Source organism: Neophocaena asiaeorientalis, unplaced genomic scaffold (assembly GCF_003031525.2).
Source record: "Neophocaena asiaeorientalis asiaeorientalis breed wild unplaced genomic scaffold, Neophocaena_asiaeorientalis_V1.1 scaffold78, whole genome shotgun sequence".
In the NCBI taxonomy this organism is placed as follows: domain Eukaryota; kingdom Metazoa; phylum Chordata; class Mammalia; order Artiodactyla; family Phocoenidae; genus Neophocaena; species Neophocaena asiaeorientalis.
The window spans coordinates 7,672,799-7,700,658 of record NW_020175018.1 but is presented as its reverse complement, the minus strand read 5'-3'; the positions used below and the strand labels follow the sequence as shown (position 1 = coordinate 7,700,658).

At 56.4% G+C, this 27,860-nt stretch overlaps 1 protein-coding gene across 2 annotated transcripts in view; it reads right to left on the bottom strand.

Annotated features, from left to right (window-relative positions):
• The window catches only part of DAB2IP (DAB2 interacting protein), a 76,592-nt gene that overhangs the window by 47,018 nt on the left and 1,714 nt on the right, over positions 1-27,860 (bottom strand). Inside the window, exon 2 of one of the 2 annotated variants that reach the window (XM_024762324.1) lies at positions 26,124-26,495. In XM_024762324.1, the coding sequence (XP_024618092.1) occupies positions 26,124-26,146 (23 nt within the window). In that variant the 5' untranslated portion in view covers positions 26,147-26,495. The remainder of the gene's footprint in view (positions 1-26,123; positions 26,496-27,860) is intronic. The other variant, XM_024762325.1, reaches the window with a different exon arrangement.

Below are 27,860 nucleotides of genomic sequence, written 5' to 3'. Positions count from 1 at the left end.
CAGGCCCGGCGGCAGGGGACATTCCGCGGCCAGCTGCCCCCAGATGCAACCGCTTTCCGCCCCAACCCGCCGCTGTGCTCCGGACGCGGGCGGGGACGAGGCCCGGCCCACTCCCCACTGCCCGCGGAGGACCCGCCGGAGTTCGTCGGGCTCAGAGCAGCAGTCCCAAGGCTCCCACCGCCCCCACCCCCCCGAGGGCCAGTACCCTCCCTCTCCCGCACTTCCATTCGGACATTTAAAAAATGCGAACAGAAACGGAGGTGTAGACAAAGCCGGGGATTTGCCTACTACGGTCACCCACTCAAACGGGGCTCCCGACTCTCTACACCGACTCCTTGGAGCTAGACCTTTTGGGAATGGGTTCAAGCTCCCTCTCAGGGCGGTTGTTCTCTTGTATCGGGGCTGGGCCAGCAGGACAGAGGGGGAGGGTTAAGTGCCGGAGGGAAGAGACAAGGGGGGGTGAGCTGCGCAGGTTTGTGTGTGCTACAGGACGACAGGGGCAGTCAGACCCAGGAGCCCAAATGCTGCCCCACCCGCTGGCCTGGGGGGTTCATCCTTGGGTCACCCTGACAGGGCCCTTACTGAACTGAAAATCCCTCCGGGAAAGGCACACCCAGCCAACCTGACATTTTCGCCTGGGGTTACCCGCTTTGCCATCCTTCTTGAAAAGCCACAGCAATGTTTTCCAAGTATTGAGCCTCTACCACACACAGGGAATCACACACCTCCCTTAACAGCCACCACCTGGAGGGGCTCATCAAAGTAGAGTGGCTGCTGCATAACTTTGGTGCAACTGGATTATGGAATCCAATCCCTCCATGTAAATATGGATAAACAGACCGGCGGGAGAAGAGCGCCCCTGCCTGGGGTCCTGCCTACTCCATAGCCTCTACACCAGAGGCTCACAAGCCCCAGTTCAGCCCATGGTAATTTCAGCCTGCTCCAGACCCTCCGCAACAACTGAGCTCCTATTAAGTGCCAGACTGTCAGGCACCTACTGTGTGCAGATAGGCAGCACTCTGGCTGGGGCACCTGCAGGGCTGAGGAAGAGGTCTGACTGTAACCCCACAGCAGCCCCCAACCTGGGAAGTAACTCACTCCGTCCCCTGCTGTGTCCTTGCTTGGGCTCAGCTCTGTTCTGAGCACAGGTGATCCTGACCACAGGTAATCCAACAAAACCCGCCCCCCCCTCCATCTCCATCTGCTCACACCCCCAAAGCCCAGAGAACTCTTAGCCAGAGGTGCACTTATGGTGGTGGTTCCCTTCCTTCTGAGGTGAGGTTTCCCCTCGCAGCTTCATCTGGGTCTATCCAATATCTTAATAAAATTTCAAAACAGGGGAGAGGTGAGGCCATAGTCACCAAGGGAGGCCCTAGGGCAGAAGCCCCTCTGGCTCCCAGAGCATCCAAGGCACCTGAGATGGAGGGGACAGAGCCCATCTCCGAGCACTCCTCCAGGGCGCAGGCCCCAAGCAGGCCTCCCACTTGAACTCAATAAACAGGTAAGGCGGATACTGTAACCACTTTACAAATGAAGAAATCAAGTCTAGATGAAGCTCAATCACTTGCACAAGTTGGCCCAGCCACATCTGAAAGTACAATAGATGTGCCTCGTCCCAGACAGCCGTTTGTACCTATTTACTGGTCCCCTCTTATCTTCCTCTCTAATTCTAATACCCCCTCCTCCAGGGAGCCTTCCCAGATTTCCCCCAGGCAGGAAGCCACCACCCCCATTGGTTGAGCCACACAGTTCTAATGTCTTTCTATAACAAAATAGGCCCCTGTGACAGGACCTTTCCCTCTGCATGACAGCTGTCACAGGAGGGGGGTCACAAGCTAAAAAGAAACGAGCCTGTTATCTGGGGTTCAGAAGATGTACTAACCAGTTATTTGACCTTGAATAAGGTGCTTCCTCCTTACCCTTCTAGCCTCAGCTCAGGGGACGGCATAACCTCTTGCAAGCTGCTTTCAGAGCCATCTTGAATAATATGTGAAAGGGAGTGAGAACACAGTGAGCGTCCTTGGAATTTCAGAAACTGACCCCGTGACTCCTGGTTCCAGTGCCCCCAGTGACCAGGTCTCCCGAATCATTAGGCCCCACCCATCCACTGCACACTCGTCACCTTCACACACACCCCCACCAGCCAGCCACAGGCCCTCTTCAGCTCTTCCCCAGGCATCCCTGCCCCCCTCGTGGCTACGCCTCTGCGCCCACTGACCTCCCCTCCTGCCCCCATCTCCAATTCTCATTCACCTTTCAAGGCCCAGCTTAAATGCCCCACCTCAGGGAAGCCTTTCCCAGTGTCCCCAGGCCCAGGAGGTATGTGATCTCTCCCTCTCTTCCTGAATTCCCAGTCCTCCCTCCCTTTCTCCTGGGTCCTGCTGCCTGTCCTGTCAGGCCCTCCTTGGGGTCTATTCATCTCTGGCTCTTCAAGTCCTAGGACTCAGTAAATGTGTGATGGACCTCTTCTCCCAAAAGCTCAGAGCCCAGACGTCTCATGACCTTTCAGATCTGAAGGTGTCTCACCAACTGGGCCAGGCCCTGTGGGAGACTCTGGAACCTACCTTCCTCAAGGAGCTTCCCATTTCCTGGGGTACAAGACAGCCCCAAGACTGTCAAGGAGCACTTCCAGGCAATGCTTGTATATCCCCTTGGGGAGAGAGATGCATCCTGGGAGGGAGGACCTTTCTTGTGACCACAGCACTCTCCTTTCCAGAGGCTGTGTAGAGGACAGAGGCCCTTTGTGGCCTTCCCAGAACTGCCTCAGCCAGAGAAGGGCGCTGCTGTAACCCACTGCCTCCATCCAGGTGAGTCTGCAGGCCAGAAGCGGGCACAAGACCGGAGAGGGATGCCCCGCAGAGGACAGTCAGCCCCAGGCCCTGGCTGTTCGTGGACAAGGGCTTTTGAAGAGACCACTGCTGTACTCAGCTGAAACTGAGAAACAAACTTGGTATTAGACGGAGGGCCAACTCTGGGTAGCGGTTTCAATGTGCCCCAGCTGTTAGTTTATGTGAACACATCTATGCTTGTGTGGTTTTATCATCACCAACAAGCAACATATGTGTCCTGGCACCTGCTATGTGCCAGGCCCAGTGCCAGGTATTTTACATACATTACCTTCTTAATCTTCCAAAGAGCCATAAGCTTTGGGTATCCACAGGCATATTTTACTAAAATGAAGCTGAAGCACAGAGAGGTTGGAAAAGTTGCTCAAGGTCACACAGCTAGTTTCTGGTAGGAGCTGCAATTCCAGGCCCCTCAGGAATCTGGCCGCAGCCTGTCTTACTGGCTTGAGCTGCCAGCGCTCACCATTCCAGAACCTCTGTTCTCCGTCCCCACCCCTCAAGTTCCCCACTCCCTTTGTTTTGTGCCATGGGTGGGGGGCGGTTTGGGAGGGTGTTAATGTACATTGTCAGCCTGCAGCCTCCCAACTCCCTCCCCCTCTCCACCTGCTCTTTCTTGTGGTAATGACTTCAGCTGGCAGAGAATCCTAGAAGCTTTCCCCCCCACGGCGACGTTGACACACGTTCACTCAAAAACCGTAATGTTTCCATCAAAGCATTTAGGGGGAGTAAATTCCTACCCATGTGACGCCTCCTGGGAAAAACACAGAGTAAATTTACTCAACAGGCAATGAGACGTGGTCAGCACTTCTCTTTCTTGGTTGTCACGGTGCCAAGTCCTGGGCAACAACCCGCGTGGTGTTCCAGGACCTGAGCGCTATCAAGGGGTGAGGTGAGGGGCGGGGACGGTTCCGGTTCTCGAGCCTGTGACTGCTGCCCTGGCTGCACAGGACGCTGGGTCAGTTTGTGATCAAGACCCCCTCATCCCTAAGCCCCTCCCCAGAGACTCCAGGGCTACTCCCTGAGCTCCCACCAGAGCCCGGCTTCTGTGTCTCTGGCTGGGTCACCTACTGCCCAGGCCCCAAACCCTGTCGCCGCAGCCACCACCCCACCAGGTCTACACCAGGCCAAGGTCACACACGCCCCCTAACGTCACAACTCTGAAAGGTCAGGGAATACAAACCTCCCTGAACCATCCCCTTAACCCTGCCCCAACCCCTGGAACTGGCGATGGGGATGCAGGGGGGAGGCCCTGCCCCACCTCCAGTCTCTAACACTGCCAAAAGGGGAGGTACAACGCCAGGTAAACTGGGACCTTGGGTTCCTAACTCATCCCAGCTCCACCACTGGGAACTGGAATAAATAACCGTGAGGCCGGAGCAGCAGAGAAGATGGAGGAAGTGAGGTGAGGCCCACAGGCCACCGCCCTGTCCACACTTCTCCATGTAAGCAGACAGCAATTCTGCAACAAGACGGCGCTTACAACCCTTCCCACGATCCCCCAGAGCCCCGCTCTTAGAGGTTCCCTGCTTCTAGGGAGTGGAGCGCAAGCGTCTGATTTGATTTTCTCCACGTTTTCTGCGAATCTATTGCAGCACTGCCGTGTCTGACACTACTGGCCTCCGCTCCGTGACGTGCGTCGGAGGGAGGCATCACTATTCCCATTTTACAGATGGGAAAACAGGCCACCGAGGTTAAACATCCAGTCCAAGGCCACACATCTAGGCAGGGAGTGACACCAGGACACAGGCAGGTCAACAAGACACGTGGTCTCTGCCCTCAAGAAGTTGGCAGTCCAGTGGGGGAGGGGTGCGTACAGCCATTAGCACCAAACAAAAACACACTTAACAGGCCGTGGGCCCGAGGAAGCTGCGAAAGTAGCCAGAGCAGGGCCTGGCCCAACAGAGGACCTAAAATGACGGCTGGAACAGTTCCGGTTTGGGGGTAAGGAATTGGGAAAGGCTTCACAGAGAGGAGGGCATCCCAGTAGGGTCTCCTCCTGAGTTCTGGGACCCCCACCAAGCTCTGTCCCTGGCACACCGTGCAAGGGAAGGAGTGTGGACAGACGGGTTAACTGGGGGCAGGACCCTGGCACACTGTGTCACGTTTACATCGTGACTGCCTGGCCCCAGGAGGTCTGTCAAGTTCTTTGCCTCATTTACAAGACAGGGAGACAGAAGTGCAGAGCAGTCAAGTACTCTGCTCCCAGTAACACGACTAGTAAGGTCCCTGTCGGCTAGTAAGGTCCCTGTCGTGTCTGGCTCAAGGCCTGTCTTTCCAGCAAGCACTTCATTTCTCTGGGTGTCTGTTTGCTCATCTGTAAGGCACTCCACTGTCAGAACCACCTCCACTGCAGACTGCAGTTGGGCAGCCTAGGTTTGGAAGGTGGTAGCCATGTGATTCTAGACCCCGCTCCTGCAGCCTGTTGGGTGAACGAGCAGAGGGGGCTCCCCTCCTTCAGAGTCAAGTTTTCCAAGGAACGGCCACCAATAACGGAGTTCTAACTGGTGAGCCTGGTGGCACGGAGCCCAGCAACACAGCCAGTGGGTGCTGCTGTCGCGGGGGAAAGAGCTGAGCACAGCAAATATAGCCGTTGACCCAATTCAGTTCCACTCTGTCTTCAAGAAAATAATTGAGTTTAAATGAATAGGCTTCCCATGTCCCCTCTGGTCTCGGGGAGGGTAGAAAAGGAGAGGGGGAGACAGGAACACTTCCCTGGGCTCACGGTTGGTTATTTTTGAGTCATTAGGCCTGTGAAAGGTTTCCTTCTTGCCTTGGCGGACAGTGGAGTTGGACATGGCTGGGAGGCAGCTAGGTAGAGTGAAAACCACACAAGGTGGACGGTGAGGATGGAGGTTTAAGGCCTAGCTGACAACAGCCTTGTGGAGGGGCCTACTCGGATCCCAGGCTCGTCATCTCTAGAATGCGAACCCTATCCCCCCACACACCCCTCCCAGGATCACTGGGAAGAGCTAGTGCAGGCTAAGCAAACTCGAAGGCCTTCTGGGGAGTAAAAGGAGTCTGAGATGAACGGCAGAGGCTGCTTCTCTGCCCTGCAGGAATACAGTCACAACGCTGCCACATCTGTTTGTTCAGGAAAAGCCAGAAATCCAGATTTTTCTGGTGAATGTTGAAGGTGAATGCTTTGGGAGTGCTTAAATATGAGGAACTGATTTTTTTTTAAAAGCACCAAAAAACACCTTTCACCCTCCCAGACCACATGAAACCTGCCTGTGGGCTACACATGGCCACGAGCCACCCATGTGCAACCTCTGACTTAGTGACAACACGTGTAAAGCCAGTTAGGACATGCTGGTGTCCTCCCATCTGTTTACTGTCTCATAATTTTCTTTGGCAGTGAGGCCAAGCCCAGCCCTGCTTGAGTGGGAGAGGCAAGGGACACCATCCTCTCAAGACCTCAGGGGAGGCTGAGGGGCCGCTTCCCCGTGCCCCCCGCCCCCCCCACACACACACACACTGTGGGCAGGTAGGTGGGGACGCGGGGCTGGCTTTACCCTAGAAGTTAGAGATCCTGGGTTCGCCTCCTGAACAGCCCTCAATAACCTGTTAGGGTCTCAGCTTCCTCTTCAGCAGAAACGGGGGGGTTTCTGAGAGGACCAAATGAGAAAGAGAGTGAGCCTGTGTGTCAAGTCTCCCCAGAGAAGAAGTGCCGCAGGGTGGAAGAAGCGCGAGAGTTAGCGAGACCTCGGGTCTTTTCCCCACTGCCAGCTCGTGGCTGTGTGCGCCCAGGGAAGTTACCTAACCTCTCTGTACCTCAGTTTCATCCTCTATACACAGGAGATAAGCATCTCTGGGACACAGAGCTGTTGTGAAGATTAAATGAGATGATGACTGTCAAGTGCCTGGCAGGATGCCCCGCGCGTAGCAAGGGGGCAAAAAATAATAGGCATTATTATTATCGTTCTTGTTATCTTTAGTGAAAAGCATGCCAGAGAATTCTGACTGGGTGATTACAATAATGTAGCACAGCTTGGCAAACTTGTTGTTAACAGATGAGGCCACCTATAATTAGCACGATCATTACATATGCAAATGGCGTGGCTGAGATGCTGGAGCAGGGTGTCCTTTGAAGTGTGCTAAATAATCCCCTCCCCTGGCCGCCTGCCCTCCCCAAATCTTGTTTACACTATTAATTTCATTAGCAAACATTTTTTTAATAAAGCAAGACAGAATGCCAAACTAGTAGATATACAAATCAAGGAGGTTTAAGACCATTTGACCGGTGCTGCCCACTGTGGGGGGGTGGGGGGGCTCTCTGTGGAGGCCCGCGCCCCACCTGGAATTGTTTCTGGGGGCCCATCCTCAGGCTCCTCGGTCAGCTGCAGGTCTGGGGCTACAGTTACTGTCTCCCCAGCCTCTTTTCCCAGTAGGGCAGGCTGAAGACCTCCACTAACTGGCTACCCTCCGATATGCGGAGCTGGGGAGAGGGGGCTTGGGGGTGTGTTTGGCATGGAGCAGGCACTGTATTGGGGGAGAAGAGATTCATAGCAGCTTTAATATGACTGCTGGGTTCCCTAAGAGCCGGGACATAGCATAGCAGGCATATCATCATACCCATTTTACATCTGAGAAAACCCAGTCCCAAAGAGATTTACGATGGAATTTGCCCGATGTTACATAACTATTAAGTTGCAGAACTGGATTCAAACTTGGGTCAGGCCAGTCTACCACCTCTGGAGTCTGTTCTTCTGGCTCTGCCTTGAAACTGTACTTCGAATCTCCCTGGAGAGGACACAGTAAGTTAATAATCCGAGAGTGACTGCAGAGCCTTCTTACTGAGAGGGACCATCAGAGACTGACCCAGGTTCTGAATTGAAAAAACTGAGGCTCAGCGGTCCTGTATGTCCCCTACATACGAACCTTCGAGGTGCAAACTTTCAAAGATTTGAACATGCATTTGCATGTCCAATCACATAAGTTAGTGCACGTGTCTGGCGTACACTGTCACGTGCGTGCATCCTCTGCAAGTGGCTGTGCTTCTGTGTTCACTACTGTATAGAGTACTACGGTATCTTTATTTCAAGCCCAGGATGTCCGGAAGCAAGTGTAGAAGCAGCAGTGATGTAGCTGGTACTACTGTACTTCTCGAGCTCCTGTACGGTTAAGACTAAATATGTTTTAATTTTTTGTGTTTGCTTTTTATGTATTATTTGTGTGAAAAGTATTATAAACCTATTACAGTACAGTACTATATAGCCGATTGTGTTAGTTGAGTACCTAGGCGAACTCTGTTGGACTTACGAACAAACTGGACTTGCAAACACGCTCTCGGAACGGCACTCTTTCGTATGTAGGGGACTTACTGTAATTTGCCCACAGTCCCACAGGCAGAAAGGAGAAGCGCCTAGAACCCAGAGCCTCTGGCCCCAGGAAGGCTGCTTTTACATTGAGATCTTTACACACAAGACAATTCAACAATCGTCCTCCCTCTTAATTGCTGCGTCAGTATCTTAACCATGCCTGTATCCCCTGGGTCCAACCCAGACCCAAGAAGACAAAAGATGCTCCGGAAATGTTTGCTAAGCTGAACTGTTTTCTTACCACAAAAGACAATGCCGAACAGCTGGGACAGTGAAGGCGTATGAAGGAAGATGGGTGGTGCTTAGGGCAAGGGAGAGAGCGGACCATCCTCAGCTTGGGAAGGGCCCCTTTCAAAGCACTTCCCTGCTGGATGTCCGCTCAAGAGGCAGGCAGTTACCTGACCCTCAATATTGAAAGAAATGAAAATATAAGTCTTAACAGATGTGTTAGCCCCTCACATGCCCCTGCCGGCTCAGGCCACCATAATGCCTTTTCTCATTCCTTCCTTCCTTGGCCCCTGAAATTGAGGCTGGGAGAGATGAGTAACTTGCCTGAGGTCTGGGAGCGGTGAAGACTAGGACCCACACTTCTCTGCTCCTTCAACCAGGCTCTCCCCACCTCCACCTGCTGACTCTCCCATCACCCCTCCCAACTCCCCACCTGTGGCTCTTAGGAACCTAAGGGAGCCTTGATAATGACGGTGAACATAATCGCCCTCCCCCGGCCCCTACCCCACGGCCACCTCTGCCACGGCTAAGCAGACTGGGCACCTCCTACGTGTGGACACTCTGCCAAGCCCTTCCCCTTAAAAACCAATAACCCTCACACATACCCTGGGAAGCAGGTACAACGAGTGTCCCATTAACAGACATGGAGAGTGAAGTTCGGACAAGTAACGGGCTCAAGGCTCTGGAGCTGGATTCAGGCAGGCAGTCTCACTCAGGGGCCTGTTCCATACGGTGGGGCCCGGGGAACCCCCAGATGGGGAGCTGGCGGGGGGCCCCCACCTCCATGTCCTGGCTGGGAGTGTGACACAGTGTATTCCCACTCACAGCACTACATCCTGCCAGGGGTCATTCAACCCCTCGCCCTGCCTCCAGACAAGCTTGTAAATGAGCCTGCAGTGGGGATGGGCTTCGGGGACTGAGGTTCAGCTGCCCAAGCCCAGACAACATTCTTCAGAGACCCCCCTAAGGCCCCGCCCTCACTGCCTCCTGGCGGGGTAGGGGCTGGGGCTCCTGGCAGTACGGGGGAGGGGGCAAGGAGCCCCTCCCCCTTGAAGAGAAAGGCAAAAGGGGGCCAGGCCCTCAACCGCCAGCTTGTTCCTCCTCCTTCCGGGCCCGCTCCCACAGGCAGGGAGCTGCCTCGCAATCAGGCCCCGGCTCCTCTTCAAATCCTTCCTGCTCCCAGGCACCTCCAGGATCGAGTCCTGCCTTCCCGCCATCTTCCACTCTATCCCCTGCCAACCCCCAGGCCGACGCACACCCCACGTGGCCAGCGACACATGCCGCCAGGCCCACCAGCAAGCCCTTCCCTCCTCTCCCCAAGGAAGCCCGCCACCAGCCTTCACTTCCGCCCTGTGGCCCAACCACCAGCTCTGAGGAGCGTCCCTGAGCTCCAGGGGGGCTCTCACTCCCTTCCCTGTCCACCCACAGCCCCTCTGAAGTAGGGTCTGTTCACCTCCTCCTCCAGCAGGCGTCCCTGAGGGCAGAGACCGGGTGTGACCGCCCTGCCCACAGCGCAGTGTGTGCCCAGGCTCCTAGAATTTGCTGCACTGGGTGGGCCGGGGTCCGTGAGCCCAGGTCTAAGGGTGACCACTGAAAGGGGAGTCTCTTGGAGGCAGACCTGACCACAAGCCCCCCGATCAGGTCAGGCCAGGGCCCACCAGCCGGCTCTCCCAACCCCATTCATTAGGGGAATATGGACGGTGCCAGGCCCAATCTTTCCACGGACGCTGCACAATGGCTGTGTTGAGAATCACAGGAGATGAAGTCATTGCTGCCAGAAACAGGCTGATTAAGAAGACATGACGACAACGCAAACAGCAAGGCTGGACACACACACACACACACACACACACACACACAGGCTCTCTCTCTCACCGTTTGTCTCTCAAAGCTGCACACCCACACACACACACAGTCTCGCTCTCTCTCTCTCACCGTGTGCTTCTCACGGCCGGACACACACACACACACAGGCTCTCTCTCTCACCGTTTGTCTCTCAAAGCTGCACACCCACACACACACACAGTCTCGCTCTCTCTCTCTCACCGTGTGCTTCTCACGGCCGGACACACACACACACACAGGCTCTCTCTCTCACCGTTTGTCTCTCAAAGCTGCACACCCACACACACACACAGTCTCGCTCTCTCTCTCTCACCGTGTGCTTCTCACGGCCGGACACACACACACACACAGGCTCTCTCTCTCACCGTTTGTCTCTCAAAGCTGCACACCCACACACACACACAGTCTCGCTCTCTCTCTCTCACCGTGTGCTTCTCACGGCCGGACACACACACACACACAGGCTCTCTCTCTCACCGTTTGTCTCTCAAAGCTGCACACCCACACACACACACAGTCTCGCTCTCTCTCTCTCACCGTGTGCTTCTCACGGCCGGACACACACACACACACAGGCTCTCTCTCTCACCGTTTGTCTCTCAAAGCTGCACACCCACACACACACACAGTCTCGCTCTCTCTCTCTCACCGTGTGCTTCTCACGGCCGGACACACACACACACACAGGCTCTCTCTCTCACCGTTTGTCTCTCAAAGCTGCACACCCACACACACACACAGTCTCGCTCTCTCTCTCTCACCGTGTGCTTCTCACGGCCGGACACACACACACACACAGGCTCTCTCTCTCACCGTTTGTCTCTCAAAGCTGCACACCCACACACACACACAGTCTCGCTCTCTCTCTCTCACCGTGTGCTTCTCACGGCCGGACACACACACACACACAGGCTCTCTCTCTCACCGTTTGTCTCTCAAAGCTGCACACCCACACACACACACAGTCTCTCTCTCTCACCGTTTGTTTCTCCACCCTGGGAAGCCGGGCCAGGCCTGAGCTCCTCTTGGAAGCAGAGATCATGCCAGGAACCAGAGCCAGCGCAGGGAGCCTGGACTTGGGCCACACACTGGTCCTGGGAGCTGTGGTGCCCCACGGCGCTCTCCTCAGGGACTCCCTGGCTGGGGCGCCCTGTCCTGACCTGCACTGAAGTCCCCGACCTGCCCCCGGGCCCTCTCAGACCCTCCAGTTCCTTTTCTCACTCCCTCCTCGGCTCCACCCCTCATCTCTTCCCAGGGTCTTCCCATACGCCCCCTTTTTGGCCCCTCACAATTCTGTCCTCTCCTGCGGGCACGCCTGACTAGATTCTGAGAAGGTGGGAGCTTCTACTGGCTAAGACAGGGCTCTGGGCTACAGACACTGGGCAACAGTCCCAAACCTAGGAGCCAGGGCTGGGGGCTTGAGGCTTCCGGGCCAGGAGTTTCAACAAGCCCAAGTCTCTTGCTGCAGCTGTGTGACCGTGAGCTAGTCAGTCCACCTCTCTGAGCTTATCTTCCTCATCTATAAGAGGCAAAGAGCAAAGCACCTAGGTCACAGAGTAAGATTAAATGAAACATGTTGATTTGTTCATTCACCAACCTTGTGTCAGGCCCTGTTCTAAGGGCTGGAGACACACTGGGGAACAGGACAGCAATGCCCTGCTCCCCTGGGGCCTACAGCCTAGCGTGGGAGAATCACACAAATGTGTACGATCGTATCAGGGTACTAAGAGGGAACTCACAGGAGGGGAGGGTCCAGGCTAGAGGGGAGGAGGAGGCTGGGTTTGACAGCGTGGCTGGATGAAGTGGAGGCAGGTCACAGACATCTGGGCAAAGAGTGACCTAGGGAGAGGGAACAACAGCAAAGATCCGGGACTGGGGGCCTGCAGGGGTGCAGGGCGGGGACGAGGCGGAAGGTAAGATCAGCAAGGCAGGCAGGAGCTGCCCACGCGGGGCCAGGGGAAGGGCGAGGCGCGCCCGGGGGGTGTACTGTTTAAAGACTGCACTGGAGGACGGCAGACCGAAGGGGAGCGAGGTCAGAGGTGGAGACCAGCCTAGGGGTCGGCCTCAGGTCCTGGTGGGAGGTGACAGAGGCCTGGACTTGGTGGCGTATGTGAGGCGCTCAGCACGTGCCTGTCACAAAGTGACTCCTCAAGTGTTCGTTCCTCTTGTCCCTGGCCTCGTCACCATCAACACCCTCGTCACCCCTCACACCGGCCAGGGCTCCGCTGGTCCCAAAGCTGAAGGGCTGTCAGGCAGACCCCGGCAGAGCCCCGTGGGGCGGGCAGGGCTCCTCACCCCGTTTTACGGGTGACCAAGCTCCTTGCTTGAGGTCTCCAGAGCAGTGACAGGCGGGGCCAGCACTCTTGCCCTCCCCCGCCCGACCCAGGGCCCGTCCTCACAGGCTGCGTCCCAATCCACACAGGCCTCCCCTGGGGAAAACACTAGACTCCGCACGACAACAGCGCCCATGTTTGCATGTCACAGGTTTCCGAGTTCTTTCCTGTCTACGTTCTCACTTGCTGAGAGGGAGGTACTTCAGGCCCCTCCACGTGAGGTTCTAGGGCTGAGAAAGCACCCTGGAATCTTAGGAGCTTTCTGAGCCCAGGCAAACACTCCCTGAGGGCCGGGCTCCAGGGCCTCTGCACGGTGGCCTGCCCAGCCCAAGAGAGCCCCAGGAAGAGACATGCACGCACCTCTCCACCCCAGGCTGGCACCACAGCTGACTCCTGTCCCTGTCCCCAGGGCAGGGCACAGGTGAGCAAAAACAGAAAACTCAATCCCGAAGGTCCCCTGGGGAGTCCTGTCTGCAAGAGAAGTCTGGAGTCAGCCAGCCAGCAGGCCTCCTTCCCTCTCTCACCCACCACCTCTGAGTTTGAGCGAAGCTGCTAGGAAACGACCATCCCTCTCCTCTCCCCTCCCCACCGTGGAGCCACCAGGAGAGCCACGCTGCCCCCAGAGCTGTGGGGACAGGGATGGGACGAAGGGAGTGAGCTGGGAGGGAGGGGGTCTGCGGGAACCCGGGGAGCAGCCAGTCTTCCTCCGCTCCCCTCTCTACCGGCCAAGGAGGTAAGACTGATGAGCTCTACAGCACGCTCTCAAGCACAGAGACATGGATAACGTTTTTTTTTTTTGTGGTATGCGGGCCTCTCGCTGTTGTGGCCTCTCCCATTGCGGAGCACAGGCTCTGGATGCGCAGGCTCAGCAGCCATGGCTCACAGGCCCTGCCGCTCCACGGCATGTGGGATCTTCCCGGACCGGGGCACGAACCCGTGTCCCCTGCATCGGCAGGTGGACTCTCAACCACTGCGCCACCAGGGAAGCCCTGGATAATGTTTTATAAGCCACAGAAAAAGCCCCGCGAGCCACGGTCAGCAGTGGTTTGGGAGAGGGGTCTGGGGTGGCAGGGGTGTGGAAGGAGAGAGGGCACTTTTGCTTCACACTCCTCCATGATGGCTGGAATTTGGTACTCTGCGCCTGTGTTTTTAACCACCTTTATGTTAAAAAGAAGACTTTAAAGTGAAGTGAACGAGAAGACATTTGGTGAGGAATCTGGCACGCGCTGGCACCTGTTCCTCTGGAAGGCAAGTGCCTGCCTCACATTTCTTTTCTTCGGCGCGGGCCTCGCCCAAGCCAGCTGCCGCCAGCCACCCTGCACGCCCAGAGAGGACAGAGCCAGGGTGGGAACTGGCCACCAACCCCCCTCCTTCAGACACACACGTGTGGGGATCGCAGGGTCACCGCCCCTCGTCCCTGACCGCCCCACCCCCTCTGCTGCCTTGCTCGCCTTAGCACAGGCCCCGGGGGTGGACCCTGCCACTGTCCATGTCCGGCTACTCCCTCAGCCCCCGGCCACGTTGGGCTTCCATCATGCGTGTGTCTCTGGCCCTGCACACAGCAGGTGCTCGATGAGAGCTTGCTGGACGAATCGCGGGTGAGCAGTTGGAAAGAAACTCAAAAATGGATATGGGGGGAGTGGCCGACAGGGGGGAGAAACAGAAAAGTTACGCCTGAACAGGAAGACACCCAGACAGTCTTTGGCCAGAGCAGTTCAAACTCTCAGAAGAATGCAGGACCCCTGCAGGGGGAGGGGGGGCTGAGCCCCCTTTGGGACGTTTAGACCTTCCTGTAGACCTTCCTGTGCTCGAAGGAGCTGCAGAGCCAGCAGGAGAACAAATGCAAAGGACTGGGGGAGGTCACAGCCTCATGGACACACAGGCAGATGGGCAGCCCCCCAAAGCTGTGTAGTTACACCTTTGCTAAAGGTCAGGATACCCTGTGTCCCAGGGCTTTCTCTAAAATACTTATGACCTTTCTTCCCTGAGCTCTTCCCTGACCAAAGCCTCTCATTCACTGTGACAGTGCCGGGCAGAAGCACCAGGCCAGAGGCAGGCGACACAGCCGAGCAGGCTCACGGTAGCCTGGGTCAGGCCTGCCGTGTATCTGCTCGTCCAGGGCAGCCCTCAGCCAGGCATGCCGGGCTTCCACAACCGCGCGTGGCCCCATCCGTCCTGCCGCTCCAGTCCCCTCTGCTCCAGTCCCAACGGTCCTAAAAATTGGTCCTGCAGATTCCTGCAGCCACCCCTCTGCCCAGGTGGCTTCCTCCCCAGGAGGCCATGCCCACTCCCCACTGCCCATCTGGATTTTATCCAACCTTTAGGATAAAGATTTCTAACTAAAGAATACTTGGTCGACACTCATGTTTTGTTTAGCCCACACAGTGTTTGACATTTTTAAGTTTTGAATCAACTGCCAACATTTAAAGATGTGAAATTTCAAAATGTTACCCAAAACCCTCTAGATTTCTGGCTTTTCTTATAAGTCCAAAGGCCCAGTGCCATGGCGCAGGGGCTGCTGCCTCCTCAGCAGGACACTCCCCCTCCAGACTGCTGGCATCCACATCTGCACCAGCCTCAGCCGGGGGTTCCTGCGCGGCAGCCTGCAGGACAGGGGCAGGGCCCACCACACATCTCCCAGGGAATGCCCAGCACCTGGAGGCACACAGTAGGGGCTTGCTTACTGTGCGTGGAATAATGAACAGAGATGCACTGCCTCAGCCTCCCCCTGCCCAGACCCCCTGACTGCCGTCTGCCTCCCTGCGAGACCCAAGCTAGGACAGAACGGTGCTCCTCGGTCCTGGGTCCCCCTCCCACAGCTGGGCACACCTGCAGTGGGACACTGGGGCTGCAACAAGATCCTCACATCAATATCTGATCTTTGCTTCAGAAGCCGTGTCTTCTAGAACCCAGCCAAAGGAAGAGTAGAGCTCCTAGCATCTCCCCGCCTTCAATCAAAGTGGCAGGATTCCAAGCTGGCCCACAGACACTGATCCCCAGGACTTTTATTAAACTGAAAAGGAGAAATTCGGCAGCAGCAACTAACAAAGCCAGGCGTCCTCGATGCCTGCCTGCAGGAGGCCTGCCCCCCTTTGAAGCAGGTAGCCAGCTCTTCCCTTTTTCTGGGTTTTCAAGGTCAGAGTCACATTGGCAGCAAGTGCTCTCTTTGTTCTCCTGCCTCTGACTTACCCCAGACACAGTCACTGTCCCCAACAACCAGGTCCTCAGCAGTGGCAAGGGACGGTCTTGCTCCTGCTGGGGGCGGGAGCAGTGAGAGCCAGCCAGGCGCTGGCCGTGTCCTCTGGGGCCCTGCTTCCCGGGAAACGGCATCTCTGTGGGCCTGGCTTCCCTGCCAGCTTGGGAGCACCCTCTCTGATCCACAGTGCCATGCTCGATAGAGGCTGATGGGAGAGGAACAGCTGACGGCCCCCAGAGTGTGCTCCCAGCCTGAGGAGCGGGCACCCACCAGGAGAATGGGCTCGTCTGAGCTCTGCCCCTTGCTGGCTGATGCTATGACCTCAGGCTACCTGCTTCCTCTCTCTGAGCTCTGGTTTCCTCATTTGGAAAATGGGGAAATAAATACCTGTTCCCAAACAACTGCCCTCCTAATGGGACCCAGAGGAGCTTATGAATCACAAGGTGCCATGCCAAAGTTAATTATTCCAGCGCCCGGCACAGCACCCAGCACGAAGTAGGTGCTCAAGGCATCGTTCGTGGTGCAAACGTTTATTGGGCCCCTGCACCGTTCCAGGATGCATGCAAGGTACCTGGGCCCAGGACAAAGGCCTGCCGGTGCATGGGAGGTCTACCCTTCAGTGGGGCCCGCAGACAACTGTCATGCCATGAAAACTGCCAGGAAATAAGGATCGGGATGCTGTGAGACCCACGGGGTCGGGGTCCTGGTCTCCTTGAGGCGGGGTGAGAGACCCAGGTCTTACAAGAGCGCCACCTCGTGGCTGCCAGGCAGCAGAGGCCAAAGTTGAGGGCAGCCCAGCTCTAAGGCTGCCTGGCACTCTACCCATTTCCCAACAGCCTAGCTTAAACAGAGCTGCCAGGTGTGGTGAGCAACCCAATTCTCCCGTGTGCATGCACACATCAGTGCCATGCGCACCCGGACACGTGTGCCAGGGAACTCATGGTGACACAGTACCGACGTGGGCCAGACCCCGTGCCATGCCTTTTACGTACGCTCTCTTAGTGACCCCCAACACCTGCTAGGGGAGTGGTTAAAATAATACAGACTCGTGGGCCCCACCCCCAGAGAGGTGATGCCGTCCCATCCCCAAAAGGCAGCGCTCATCAGAGCCTGGAGAGTCGCAGCGCCTGAGGTCCCCATTATGGCTGTGCCCCTTACCAGCCCATGAGACCTGGGTCAAGTTCACCAAACCTCTCGGCACACAGTCTCCCCATCTCTCAGGTCCCTGTGAGCATTACGAGACAAAGCACCTGGTGCAGACGGGGTGATCATCCTCACGCCCATCCTCCGCCTAATCCACAGCCCCCAACACACGCACACACACACACGCACGCACGCACGCACGGCCAGGACCCAGCTCCCACCCAGCTCACCTCTCTGTCTCCTCCTCTCCTTCCCTGCTGCTTCTGCTCCTCTGAACTGCTTCCCACTCCCCTAATGCTCCAAGCCCTTTCCCACCTCCCAGGGCAGCCCCAGGTCCCAAGAGGATACGAAGGTTCTAGGCCTTGAGCACTGGGCTCACTCAAGGGGCTGCCTAACTGCCCTTCTCCCCTCTTTGACATCTGACGAACTCATCCTCTATCAAGCCTCAGCTCTTGCCACTTCAATGAAGCCCTCCCTGATTCCTTGAGAACAGACCCAACTCCTGTCCAGCCCCTGGCAGAGAAGTGCAGAGAGAAGGGGGCAAAGCCTCCAACTCCTTGCTTGCCCCTGGGTGCACTCCTTCCTCACTCCTGGCCTCAGCTCCCCTACCTGTGAAGGGATCTCTGAGACTTCTCATTCTAAGCCCCTGGAATGAGCTCGCTCACAGGCTCTCTTTGGGGGTGGGGAGAGCATCTCCAGGTTCACCCCAAGGTTGTGGAAGGCTGGGAAGGAGCTAGACTCAGCCTGGTTCTCCGTGGGAGGACAGGACAAGTACAGTTCAAGAGACCCCAGGCAGCGTCCTCAAGAGGCCTTGCTTGCAACTGGGGGGAGCAGACCCAATAACGAAGCACAGAAGACGTGGAGCAAAGGGAGATCCACCTGGGATTGGGGGAAGGGGATCAGGGCAGGCTTCAGGCAGAAGTAGCTAAGGCTTGAAAGACAGGACCAAAGTAAGAAAGAGCAGGGGGTAGAGGAGGATTCCAGACCAAGGGAACATGAGACGGAAACCATGACACAGTGATGGCGAATGTACCTCACTGCTACGACGCATGTCTCAAGGCGCCTGGCTCAGCATTTAGCTACAAGTCTCATTTATTCCTCTCAACCACCTTCGAGATAGGAATTGCTAATATCTCTGTTTCACAGAGTTAAGCAAGTTCCCCAAAGTCACAGTACGATGGAGTGGTGGAGCTGGGATGCGAACCCAGGCATCCGCCTGCCACGTCTGAGTCAACAGGGGTGACCAGTGGGGATGCAGGGAGGATGAGGGTCTAGGGACTCCCGAGAGGCTCGTTAAGACCTCAAAGTCGGGCTCTGTCTTCCTTGCAGCCTGCTCCTGAATGGCACCCAACCCAGGCCAGGGCTGTTGGTGAAACCCCTTGAGGGTGACCCACCCACACGTGGAGGCGCGCAAGCCACACAGAGTCCGAGGACCCCAGCCATGCACTTCCTTTGCACCATCGGCCTCAAGGATGAAGGGAGCTGCTGCTAATGAGTGAGCGAGCTGCGGAGCGGGGGAGGAGCTGGAGCTGCAGCCAGTCAGAAGCCGCTCCTGTCAGCGGCCACCCCGACAGGCTGGCTCCGAGCTGTTGCCAGGGCAGCCCGGAGAGTCTGCCTTCACAGGCAGAGTGATTGAGAACCAGCTGCTCTCTCCTGGGCCACCAGCTCGGCCAGCCAGGAGCTCCCCATCCAGTGCCTGGCCCTTCCAAAGCCTCAGCACAAAATGTCAGGGGCCCCGTAGGGAGGGCCACCGGCATGGAAAGCCGTCAAGACAGAAGGCGTGGGCATGCCCTCACATGACGGAGACAAGCCCTTTGTCACAACAGTCCTAAATAGGGACCAGGGCTGGGGGCTTGAGGCTTCTGGGCCAGGAGTTTCAACAACCCGGGGCCATCTTGTAGGACGCTCACCACTAAGTGGTCCCTGCCCCTCCACTGAGGACCCTGCAGCAGCAGGTGACCCACGGGCCTGGAGGGGAAGGGTAGAGAAGGAAGGTGATGGCGGGGGTGGAGCTGAGCGGAGAGCAGTACAGGGGAAGGCGGGACCCTGACCAGCCGCTCACCAGGCCTCCTTGCAGCATTTAGCATAGCTGCCACCGGCGGATCAGAATAACTCTGCATGGGGAGGAGGACCGCGCTGGAGAGGCAATGTGCCGGTCAGTTCTGCGTGCCCAGCGTGCTGCGAAGCAGGATATCGGCCATGCTAAAGCACATTCAGGTGGATGACTGATGTGTGACAAACACATGAGTGAAACTTCAGTGAATCTACCCAAGGGCAGACTCGCAGGGCCCCTAATCAGGACTCCGACGTGCCAGGGGGAGCTACAACAAGCCCATTAAATGGTTTTCTGTACAACTGCACCAGATGGATGCAGTGTTCCTCTCATTTAGAAGTGTTTTTCCCCTAGTGTGATGAGTGGCTTCACATGTGACCACTTCTAAGAAGCCCACAGGGCATGGCCATGCTTGTCTGTACCTGCTCTGAGATACAGGCAAGCTCAGCAAACCAGCCCTTCACAGGCGGCCTCTTGCGGTCCAGAACCCTGTTTGACCCCGAGTCCCACCACTCAGTGGAAGACCCTGGCCCCCAGGTCAATGAGAAAGTTGGCAGTTCCTGCCACGGGAACACTGGCATCACTGGGGAGTGAAACTCAGGTGCAAGGTGCTTCTCCAGGGCAGAAGGACAAAGTGGGGGGCTCACGAGAGGCCATGGGGCTGTCCTTCTGAGATGAGAGCCGGCTGAAATGTGTGTGCTTAGGGCGGGGCACAGTATGAGACTCACCTTCTCTGAAACTCTCTTCCTGGTAGTCGCTGGGGGCAAAAGAGACAGAGTCCCACCCACTGCCAACCATTAAAGGCTACAGAGATTTGCCGACTACGGAACCGCTGGCTAAGCGGCCACCTGGACTTAGGAGAGAGAGACAGCAGGGATGGCCAATCGGAAATGTGTGGTTGATGAAACACCAGGCTGGCTGTTGATCCCCTGGGTTCCCCACATGGGCCAAAGACCATGGTGGGAGCCACGGAAGCAAGCTCAGAGGTCAGCCCGCTGTCTCCCTGCAGATAACAGAGCACCGTGAAAACAAACAGGCGCCCATGGTGCCCAAGCTGGGGCAGAAATCGAGGGAGCTAAGTAAGGTCTGGAATCCATCCATGGCCCAGGCAGGAGAAAAGGATGGGACAAGCTTTGACCTGGCTCCTTCTGCTTCACAGCTGCCTGGGCCTGGGTTGGCCTGAGTCTGCCACCGTGGAGGGACAGGGACTGCCTACAAGGAGATCCAAGATTTGGTACCCAGGGTCAGGGCCATCACGGTGACCCCGAAACACCACCAGGAGTGGGTCTGGTCTGCCTGGCTTTCTCTCTGCGGGAGGGACTGGCTCCCTGAGAAGCAGAAGCAGTATCAGAAAGGAGACCTCAAGGCACCGACCCCAGGAAGCCACTGGTGTCTCCTCCTGGCAGCACACTGGGCTGCTGGATTCCCTCCATACCTTCAGGGCCAGCCCCGGGCCTAGCCGGAACCCCGCAGTAGATGCCCCGCTGTTTAGCTGAGGAACTCAGCAGACTTCTTTTGGAAGTGGGATCCGAGCAGGACAGAGAGCCCTGGCTGGGGCTCTTCAACCAGACCAAATAAACACTCAGCCTCTCGCCAGGGGGGCTGCAGTTTAAATTTGGAGAGGGCAGGGAAGAGCCAATCCGAGCTGAGTTTGGGCTGAACTGGCTCTCAGCCAACAGCAGCAGGAACGCACCCCAAACTGAGCTTCGTCTGAGTCTCAGCCGCCCACCGGCTCCCCAAGCTGGAACAGGCAGTGGTACATCCAGCCCCAAGGTTATCCTACAGCGTGATAACCCAGCACCCTCGCCACCAACATCCCCCAGAGGCATGGGACCCTTCCAGAGAGGGAAGAATCCAGAGCTGCTAGCTGGAGGTCTCAATACTTGAGTGGGTCTCAGAATCACCTTGTCCCTCCACGGTGGCAGACTCAGGCCAACCTGGGCCCAGGCAGACGTGAAGCAGGTGGAGCCAGGTCAAGGCTCCTTGGTACCCAGGGTCAGAGCTGCCACGGTGACCCTGAAACACCACCATGACTACAGATCCTGGGGCTGGTTCTAGGTCTGTGAATCTGACTCTCCTAGGTAGGGCTCTGGGATCTCTCTGCCTGGCACCATGACGCTCAGCTGCATCCAGGAACCAAGAGAAGGAAAGGTGACCGTTGATGCCTCCCAAAGTCCCCTTCCCAGAGCCCACAAGGCATGTTTGGTCTCTCCCTATCTGCTGCTGCCACTTCCTAAAAGCCTGGGGAGTCACAGAGGCCCAGGTCTAAGTCCAGACTCAGCCATTTAACGGCTCTGTGACCTTGTGTTGGTCTCTTAACCAGCTTCAGCTTCAGATTCCTCACTTGCAAATGAGAAAGTGTCTGTTTCCTAGGACTGCTGTGAGGCCCTCTTTTAGCCCCCTCGCTCCCAGACCCACTGGATCTGCACAAGCTCTTCCATCTGCCCAGAAGGCTCTTCCCTGCGAGCTCAGCCCACCCCTCTCCTCCTCGGGGATGCCATCCCCACCACCCTGACGGATCAAACCCTCCAGTTCCGGGCTCTCGGTGCCTTCAGGACACACGCTTCCACTGCAATCACACATTGACCTGTGGGACAGTTTCACGGCAGGAGGGGCCGGGGCTGATTCTGCCTGCTCCCCCGAGCCTGGCACACGGCGGGCCCTAACTGAACGGTATCCACTCTCCCCAGCACCAGGCCATCAGAGCTCCCTGTCTCGTCCCTGGCTCCAGCCTTGACCACTCAGAAACGCCCACTTCCAGCCCCTCCGATACTCCCATCAGCGCCCTGCCCTGGACGGGCCCTCTCAGACCATCCGGCACCTCTGGAGCCTCACGCCACCACCAGCTGCTTCCTGGGACTGGGCCCTACGTAGCTCTCAGATTTCTCGTAGTAACACCCTCTTGGAGTTTCAAAAGCAAACCAAGTCATTTGCCAACTATTTTCTCCCATTAATTTCACAATGCATTTGCTATTTTCCCTCCATAATGACTCATTTAGCAGCAACAGAGCAATTAGGCAGACCACAGAATATTGATTTTCTAAGTGGGAGAAGTGTCCGCACAAATGTCTCCCTATGCCTGTCTCAGGCTGTCTCCCGCTACCTGATGGGGTAAACCTGAGGGGGACTGAGCCGAATCTGCTGGCAGGATTCTGGGGTCTCCAACAGAAGCTCAAAAGCATGGTGTGCGCATGTGTGTGAGAGTGTGTGTACATGAGATGACACGATGAAATTATCACGTGACATACATGACCCCGTGGAGACCTCAGAACCCTAGGAGGCAGGCACCATTATCACACCCATTTTAAAGATGACGAAACAGAGGTTCAGAGATCAGGTGACTTGTCCTAGATCACACAGGAAGTTAGGGAGCCGGATCCAGACCTAGGTCTGTGTGTCAGCAGGGCAGAACTCTGTTCATCAGGGCGCCCTTGTGTGGCTTGCTCTCCATGGGACACGGGGGATGTGGCATTGGGGGCAACACAGTCCCTGCCATAGTGTGACCCAAGGAGACTCCTGAGACATGAAACAGTTGGCCTAGGTCTTGAGGTTGCACACCTCAGCCTCAGTGCAGCCTCCAAGCCTGCCTGCTGTAAACAGGTCCACCCCAGGCTGCCCCTGGCCATCGGCTCTTGGAAGGGCCCGGAGAAAGACATAATGGCAGGACCCCCTGCCCTCCTCCTCCTCCACCCCCTGGCCACCACCACCAGCCCAGGCAAGTGCCTGCCCAGCTGGTGGGGCACTTCAAACATCCCCTGCCTATAAAAAGAGAGGGCAGAAGAAAAGAGAGTCAGGAATGGTTTGATGAGCGGAGCATCTATGATATCTGCGAATGGCTCCCAAACCAGGCCCCACTGCTGAGAGGATCCTATCAAACAAGAGCTTAGCTTTCCTCCTACCTCCCGCTCCCAGAAACTCACTAGAGGCAAGCTGGGATGGGGGCTGTAGGGGCAACAGGTGCCCAAGTTCCTGGGGACCAACACTAGCCTAACCCAGGGAGCAAACCGGCTTCTTGATGGCCAAGGGAAAGAGCTGAAGGTCCAGCTATCAGACGTGGGTTTAAATACCAGCTCTGCCACCATCTATGTGGCTTTGGGTGGAATAATGACCTCCTCTGAGCCTCAGGTGCCTTATCTGTAAAAGGAATAATGCCTGCTCTGACACCTCCTTAGCTGTTACGAGGGCCAAGCAGTAAATGATAAAGTGCTACATAGGGACTTACCTGGTGGCACAGCGGTTAAGAATCCGCCCGCCAATGCAGGGGAAACAGGTTGAATCCCTGGTCCGGGAAGATCCCACATGCCACAGAGCAACTAAGCCTGTGCACCACAACTACTGAGCCTGTGCTCCAGAGCCCGTGAGCCACAACTACTGAGCCCACTTGCTGCAACTACTGAAGCCCGCGCGCCTAGAGCCCGTGCTCCGCAACAAGAGAGGCCACCGCAGTGGGAAGCCCGCGCACTGCAATGAAGAGTAGCCCCCGCTCGCAGCAACGAAGACCCAACGCAGCCAAAAATAAATAAACAAATTTATTAAAAAATAAATAAATAAAGCGCTACATAAATGTGGGCTAGCGAAGCTCAACAAAAGGGAAGGTTTCTAAGAGCTGGCACTGCCCAGCAATGGGATGGCATCTCCCCATTACTGGCGATGTGCAAGCAGACCCTGGATTGTCCACGGTTATGGGAAGCAGAGCATCCTATATGCCTCCTATATACCCAGATGCACATCAGCAAAGCAAAGGCTCCCAGGAGTCAAGCGCTGAAGAAATTTACTTGCTTTGCTTCCCTGACCTGTTTGTTGGACTATGGAATCCCCTCATCACAAATGCCCGTTAACATCTGCAAGGATGTGGTGTTCCATGGAACCGGGCCTGAGAAATTCTCCTACGGGCGCTTTGGACAATGACCAGGGGACATAGGGAAGAAAGCAAGGCCTTTCGAGTACAACCCTCATTGGAAAGGCTATAGGACCTTTCCCAATGTCAAGTACAAGTCAGGAGCAGACCCAGTCCTCAACCTCCCTTTCTAGCATGACAGGGAGACAAATCCATTTTCCCAGAGAGAAAATTCACTTCAACGAAACAACGTAAAAAGGGACTTAGAAACCTCAAACAGGAGTCACTCTCAGGCTATCCCTGACCTTAACAAGCCAAGAAACTTGGAGGAATTGAAGAAGAAGAAAGGCCTCAAGCATAAATGCCTCCCCCTTCCCTGCTCTTGCCTGAAAATTCACCATGACTGCCCTTACCCTCTGGGTCAGCAGGGCCTCGTCCAGGCTACCTGAAAGCGGGGCTAAGACTCCACAAGCGTTGACCATATTTCAGAGTGGAAGAGTTTGTGGGGCCCCAGGAAGCGGGAGACTGCAGAATCCCAAATCCCCTGTGTGTCCAGACCCCATCTGTGGATCCTGGAAGAAGGCAGCAGGCACGCCCGGCCCCGCCCGCAGCGCTGCTGTGGCGCTGCATGGACATACCCCCTCCACCCCAGGGCCTGTCCTCTCTCTGGGGGGCTCCATGCCAGGCAAGGCCGACGGATCCCGGAACCATGGGCTCCCTGGAAGAGCTCCGGCAAACCCATCCATAATGGTGCAGACTTTGCTCCCAGCAAGGACAGAGCTTTATTAATTATTCAGGGAACAGTACAATTATGCAAATCAGTGGGCAGCCTCTGCCCAACTGCTGTCTTCTGCAGGAGTCTGGGGGGAGGGGGTGCCCAGAGCCCAAGCGGCTGAGTACAAGGGAGCCACCCAGCCAGTGAAAGGCGGAAGAAACCCCCCCACGTTCTGGGCCCACAGAGGGCTCTGACCAGAGCCAGGCCCCATCCCACACACAGAAGAGCTAGGAGCTGCTTTGAGGAAAGATTCTGAAAACCTGGGGATGCCTTTTCCAAAAAAAGAAAATACCCGCAAAGCTACTGCTAGGCCAGCGATGCCATCATTCAAGGCTTGCTCCTGTAGGCCCTAAAGGCATGGAATACTTCCAAAGTTCCCTCTTTAAAAGTACGCTTCTAAGGAGAGGTAACAACTCAGATTAGCGTTTACCCAAGAATGCTCTGCGGAATACTACTGCTGTCGGGGTGGGGGACAGGAAACCCTGGATTAAACAAGGTGCAACTGGTTTCTTTACTGCAGGACCTCTCAGGGCCTAGAGTGAGGATGCCCACGCCACCTGCGCAGGAGAACATCTAGTCTCACCTCCAGGAACCAGGAACTGAGTCTGATAAACTCTGGACAGATTGCTCACAAAATCCCCTGCCAGGTCCATCATCCCTTGACTCTGAAATCCCGTGGTGTAGGTTTTCACTACTCTCATAAACAGCCATCATCAAAAATGTGAACTTCACGTGCGCAGGGCAGCTAGACACGACCACCTCGGGCAGGCTGGCAGGGCGGTCAGAAGGCCCGCCCGTGGCCCTGCCTGCCGCCACCCAGCCCCGCCTCCGGCCCCTCCCTGAGGCCTGGCAATTGTGCAGGTGCCCAGCACCATCTCAGGTCCACAGAGGGCTGGGTCGGCTGGGAGCCTGGCTGCACGATCAGCAACCCCCTCAGCCAGTCTAGCCGGAGGTCTCGGCGCCAGACGCACCTGTCTACCCACAGGTGCGGAGCGAAGGCTGGGCTGGGAGGCCCTGCCCGCCATCATCACTGCTTTCCCTTCAACCACCTGGGCAGTGATGCAAGTGACCTCGACGTGCTGACCTGGGGAGGAAGGCTGGTGAGCCCACCCGTGACCTCTGCCACCGACCCCACCTCACCCAAGATCATAAGTCAACAGATCCAAATGCAGTCACGGCTCATTAGCTCTGCCAGGAGGACAAGAGAGGTAGGGGCCCGAGGAGGAGGGCACTTGTAATCCCTGAGTAACTGCCAACGCGGGGGCAGGCCCCGAGCCGGCCCTACCCTCACTGCCTGGGGACCCCAGCCACTGAGACCAGGAGGATAGGCCCGCCTCCACTGCCACACACCCCCACACCCCCTCAGGACTTTGGCACCCACAGTAGCCTCCTTCAGAGCTCAGGGTGGCCCCGGGACGCTCCCCCAGCCCCCTCTGGTGGCTGTCATGTTCTTTCATGTGGGAGACAGTAGAACACTCTGGAAACATCTAGGTGCAAATCCCATCTATGCCACCCACCTACTGTCTGATAGGGACAAGTGGCTTTTACCTGTCGGAGCCTCCGTTTCTCATCTGTAAAACAGGGAGAGGGCAGCACTGAGCAGTAGTTAACAGCACAGACTTGGGAGCCAGGCTCCTTGAGTTCGAATCCTACCTCTGCCATTCCAGCCGTGCAATTCACATTTCCTGGTTGAAAACCAGGGATAACCACAGAATGCAGCACGCGGACTGTTGTGAGGATGGAGTGAGTTCCTCTCTGTGAAGGGCTGAGAGCAGGCCTGGCCCACAGGATCTGTCCATCATGTTAACTATCATGCTGGAGAGGGCCTTGGCTTTGAGTCCAAAGAGACCTAGATTCTCAATCCATCACGAGGGTAATCCCCGATAAGTGATTTTACCCCTCTGAGGCCAGTTTCAGCACCTGTAAAATGGAGGGAGGATAAAACAAGGGTAGTCGAGAGGATTAGAGATGACGTACAGACAGTGCACGGTGCTTGGCACACAGCGGATGCTCCATAAATGGCAGGTAGGTTAGTGATGACACTATTGACTGAGCAGGTCATCTGGAAAACAGAGACCATGAGAACAGGGGTTGATGGCAGAGCCTTACATAATAAAGCCAGTCCACCTGGGTTTGGATCCTACCTACGAGCCGTGTGACCTGGGCAAGTGGCTCAGTCTCTCTGGGCCTCAATTTTCCTCTCTGTAAAAATGAGGAGAGTAATATTGTTCAGAGTGCTGGTGTAAGGATGACGTGAGAAAATGCAGGAAAGGAGCCCGGCCCATCAAAGGTGGCCACGCAGGGTAGGGGCTGGCGGGTGGTGGTGATATCGCAGCACTCAGAGAAGCTCGCCATGAAGAGTGCAGAGACGAAAGGCATCCTGTCCCACCTGCTACCACGGCTCCATCCCACGTCACCTCCAGGGACTTCACGACCTGAAGGCGGTGCAGCAAAGGCCGGGAAAGACAGGACGCTACCCTGTGCTAGGTGCCTCCCCTCCAGGAATCCCAGAGTCCTGGGCACTGAGATATTAGTCTTTGTTTTGCTTTGTTGAGATGGAGAAACTGAGGCTCAAAGAGAAGCAATCAGTCGAGCTCCGGGTGGCTGACTCCAGCACACCTGCTGACCTCCCGGCAGCAGGCAGAACAGGGGATGGGGCTGGAAGGCAGTCATGGGTTCAAATTCCAGCTCCATGGCCCACAGGCCCAGATTCCCCCTGCCCCACCCTCCCCCATCTTTCTCTCCCAATCTCAGCGGGCATCTGGCCTCCTCCATTGGGGGTACAGCCTAAGCCACCTGGTCTCTCCCAGGGGTCTCTGCACAGACAGCCACTCTCATCCCTGAGCCGAGACTCTCCAGGCTGTGCTTAAAGAGCTCCACTCCCAGGTGGGGGCCAAGGGCACCTGGTCCAGGCCGGAAACATTGGCTAGTCCTGTCCTATGGGCTTTGACTCAGTGGACCTGGGTTTGAATCACATTACTGACACTCACTTGATCCTGGTGACCCCAGAGAGGAGTGACTACATCTCTCTGAACCACCTGTAACTGGGAAGTCGGCAAGAGGAACAGGCCTCAGTGGCTCAGGTGGGCCAAGCACTGGACCTGGAGCTAGGAGACAAGTCCCAACTCCAACTCTGCCCCTTCACCTCTCTGAGCCTCCCCCATCTTGCCTGGAGAACTCAGACCATAGTCATAAATGCCCTAATTGCTCCAGGCGCCCTTAGGAGATCTAGAGCACCAGTGTGAAAGTGCTTTTAACAGCTGAGAGCCCTGGGAAAGCACAGGC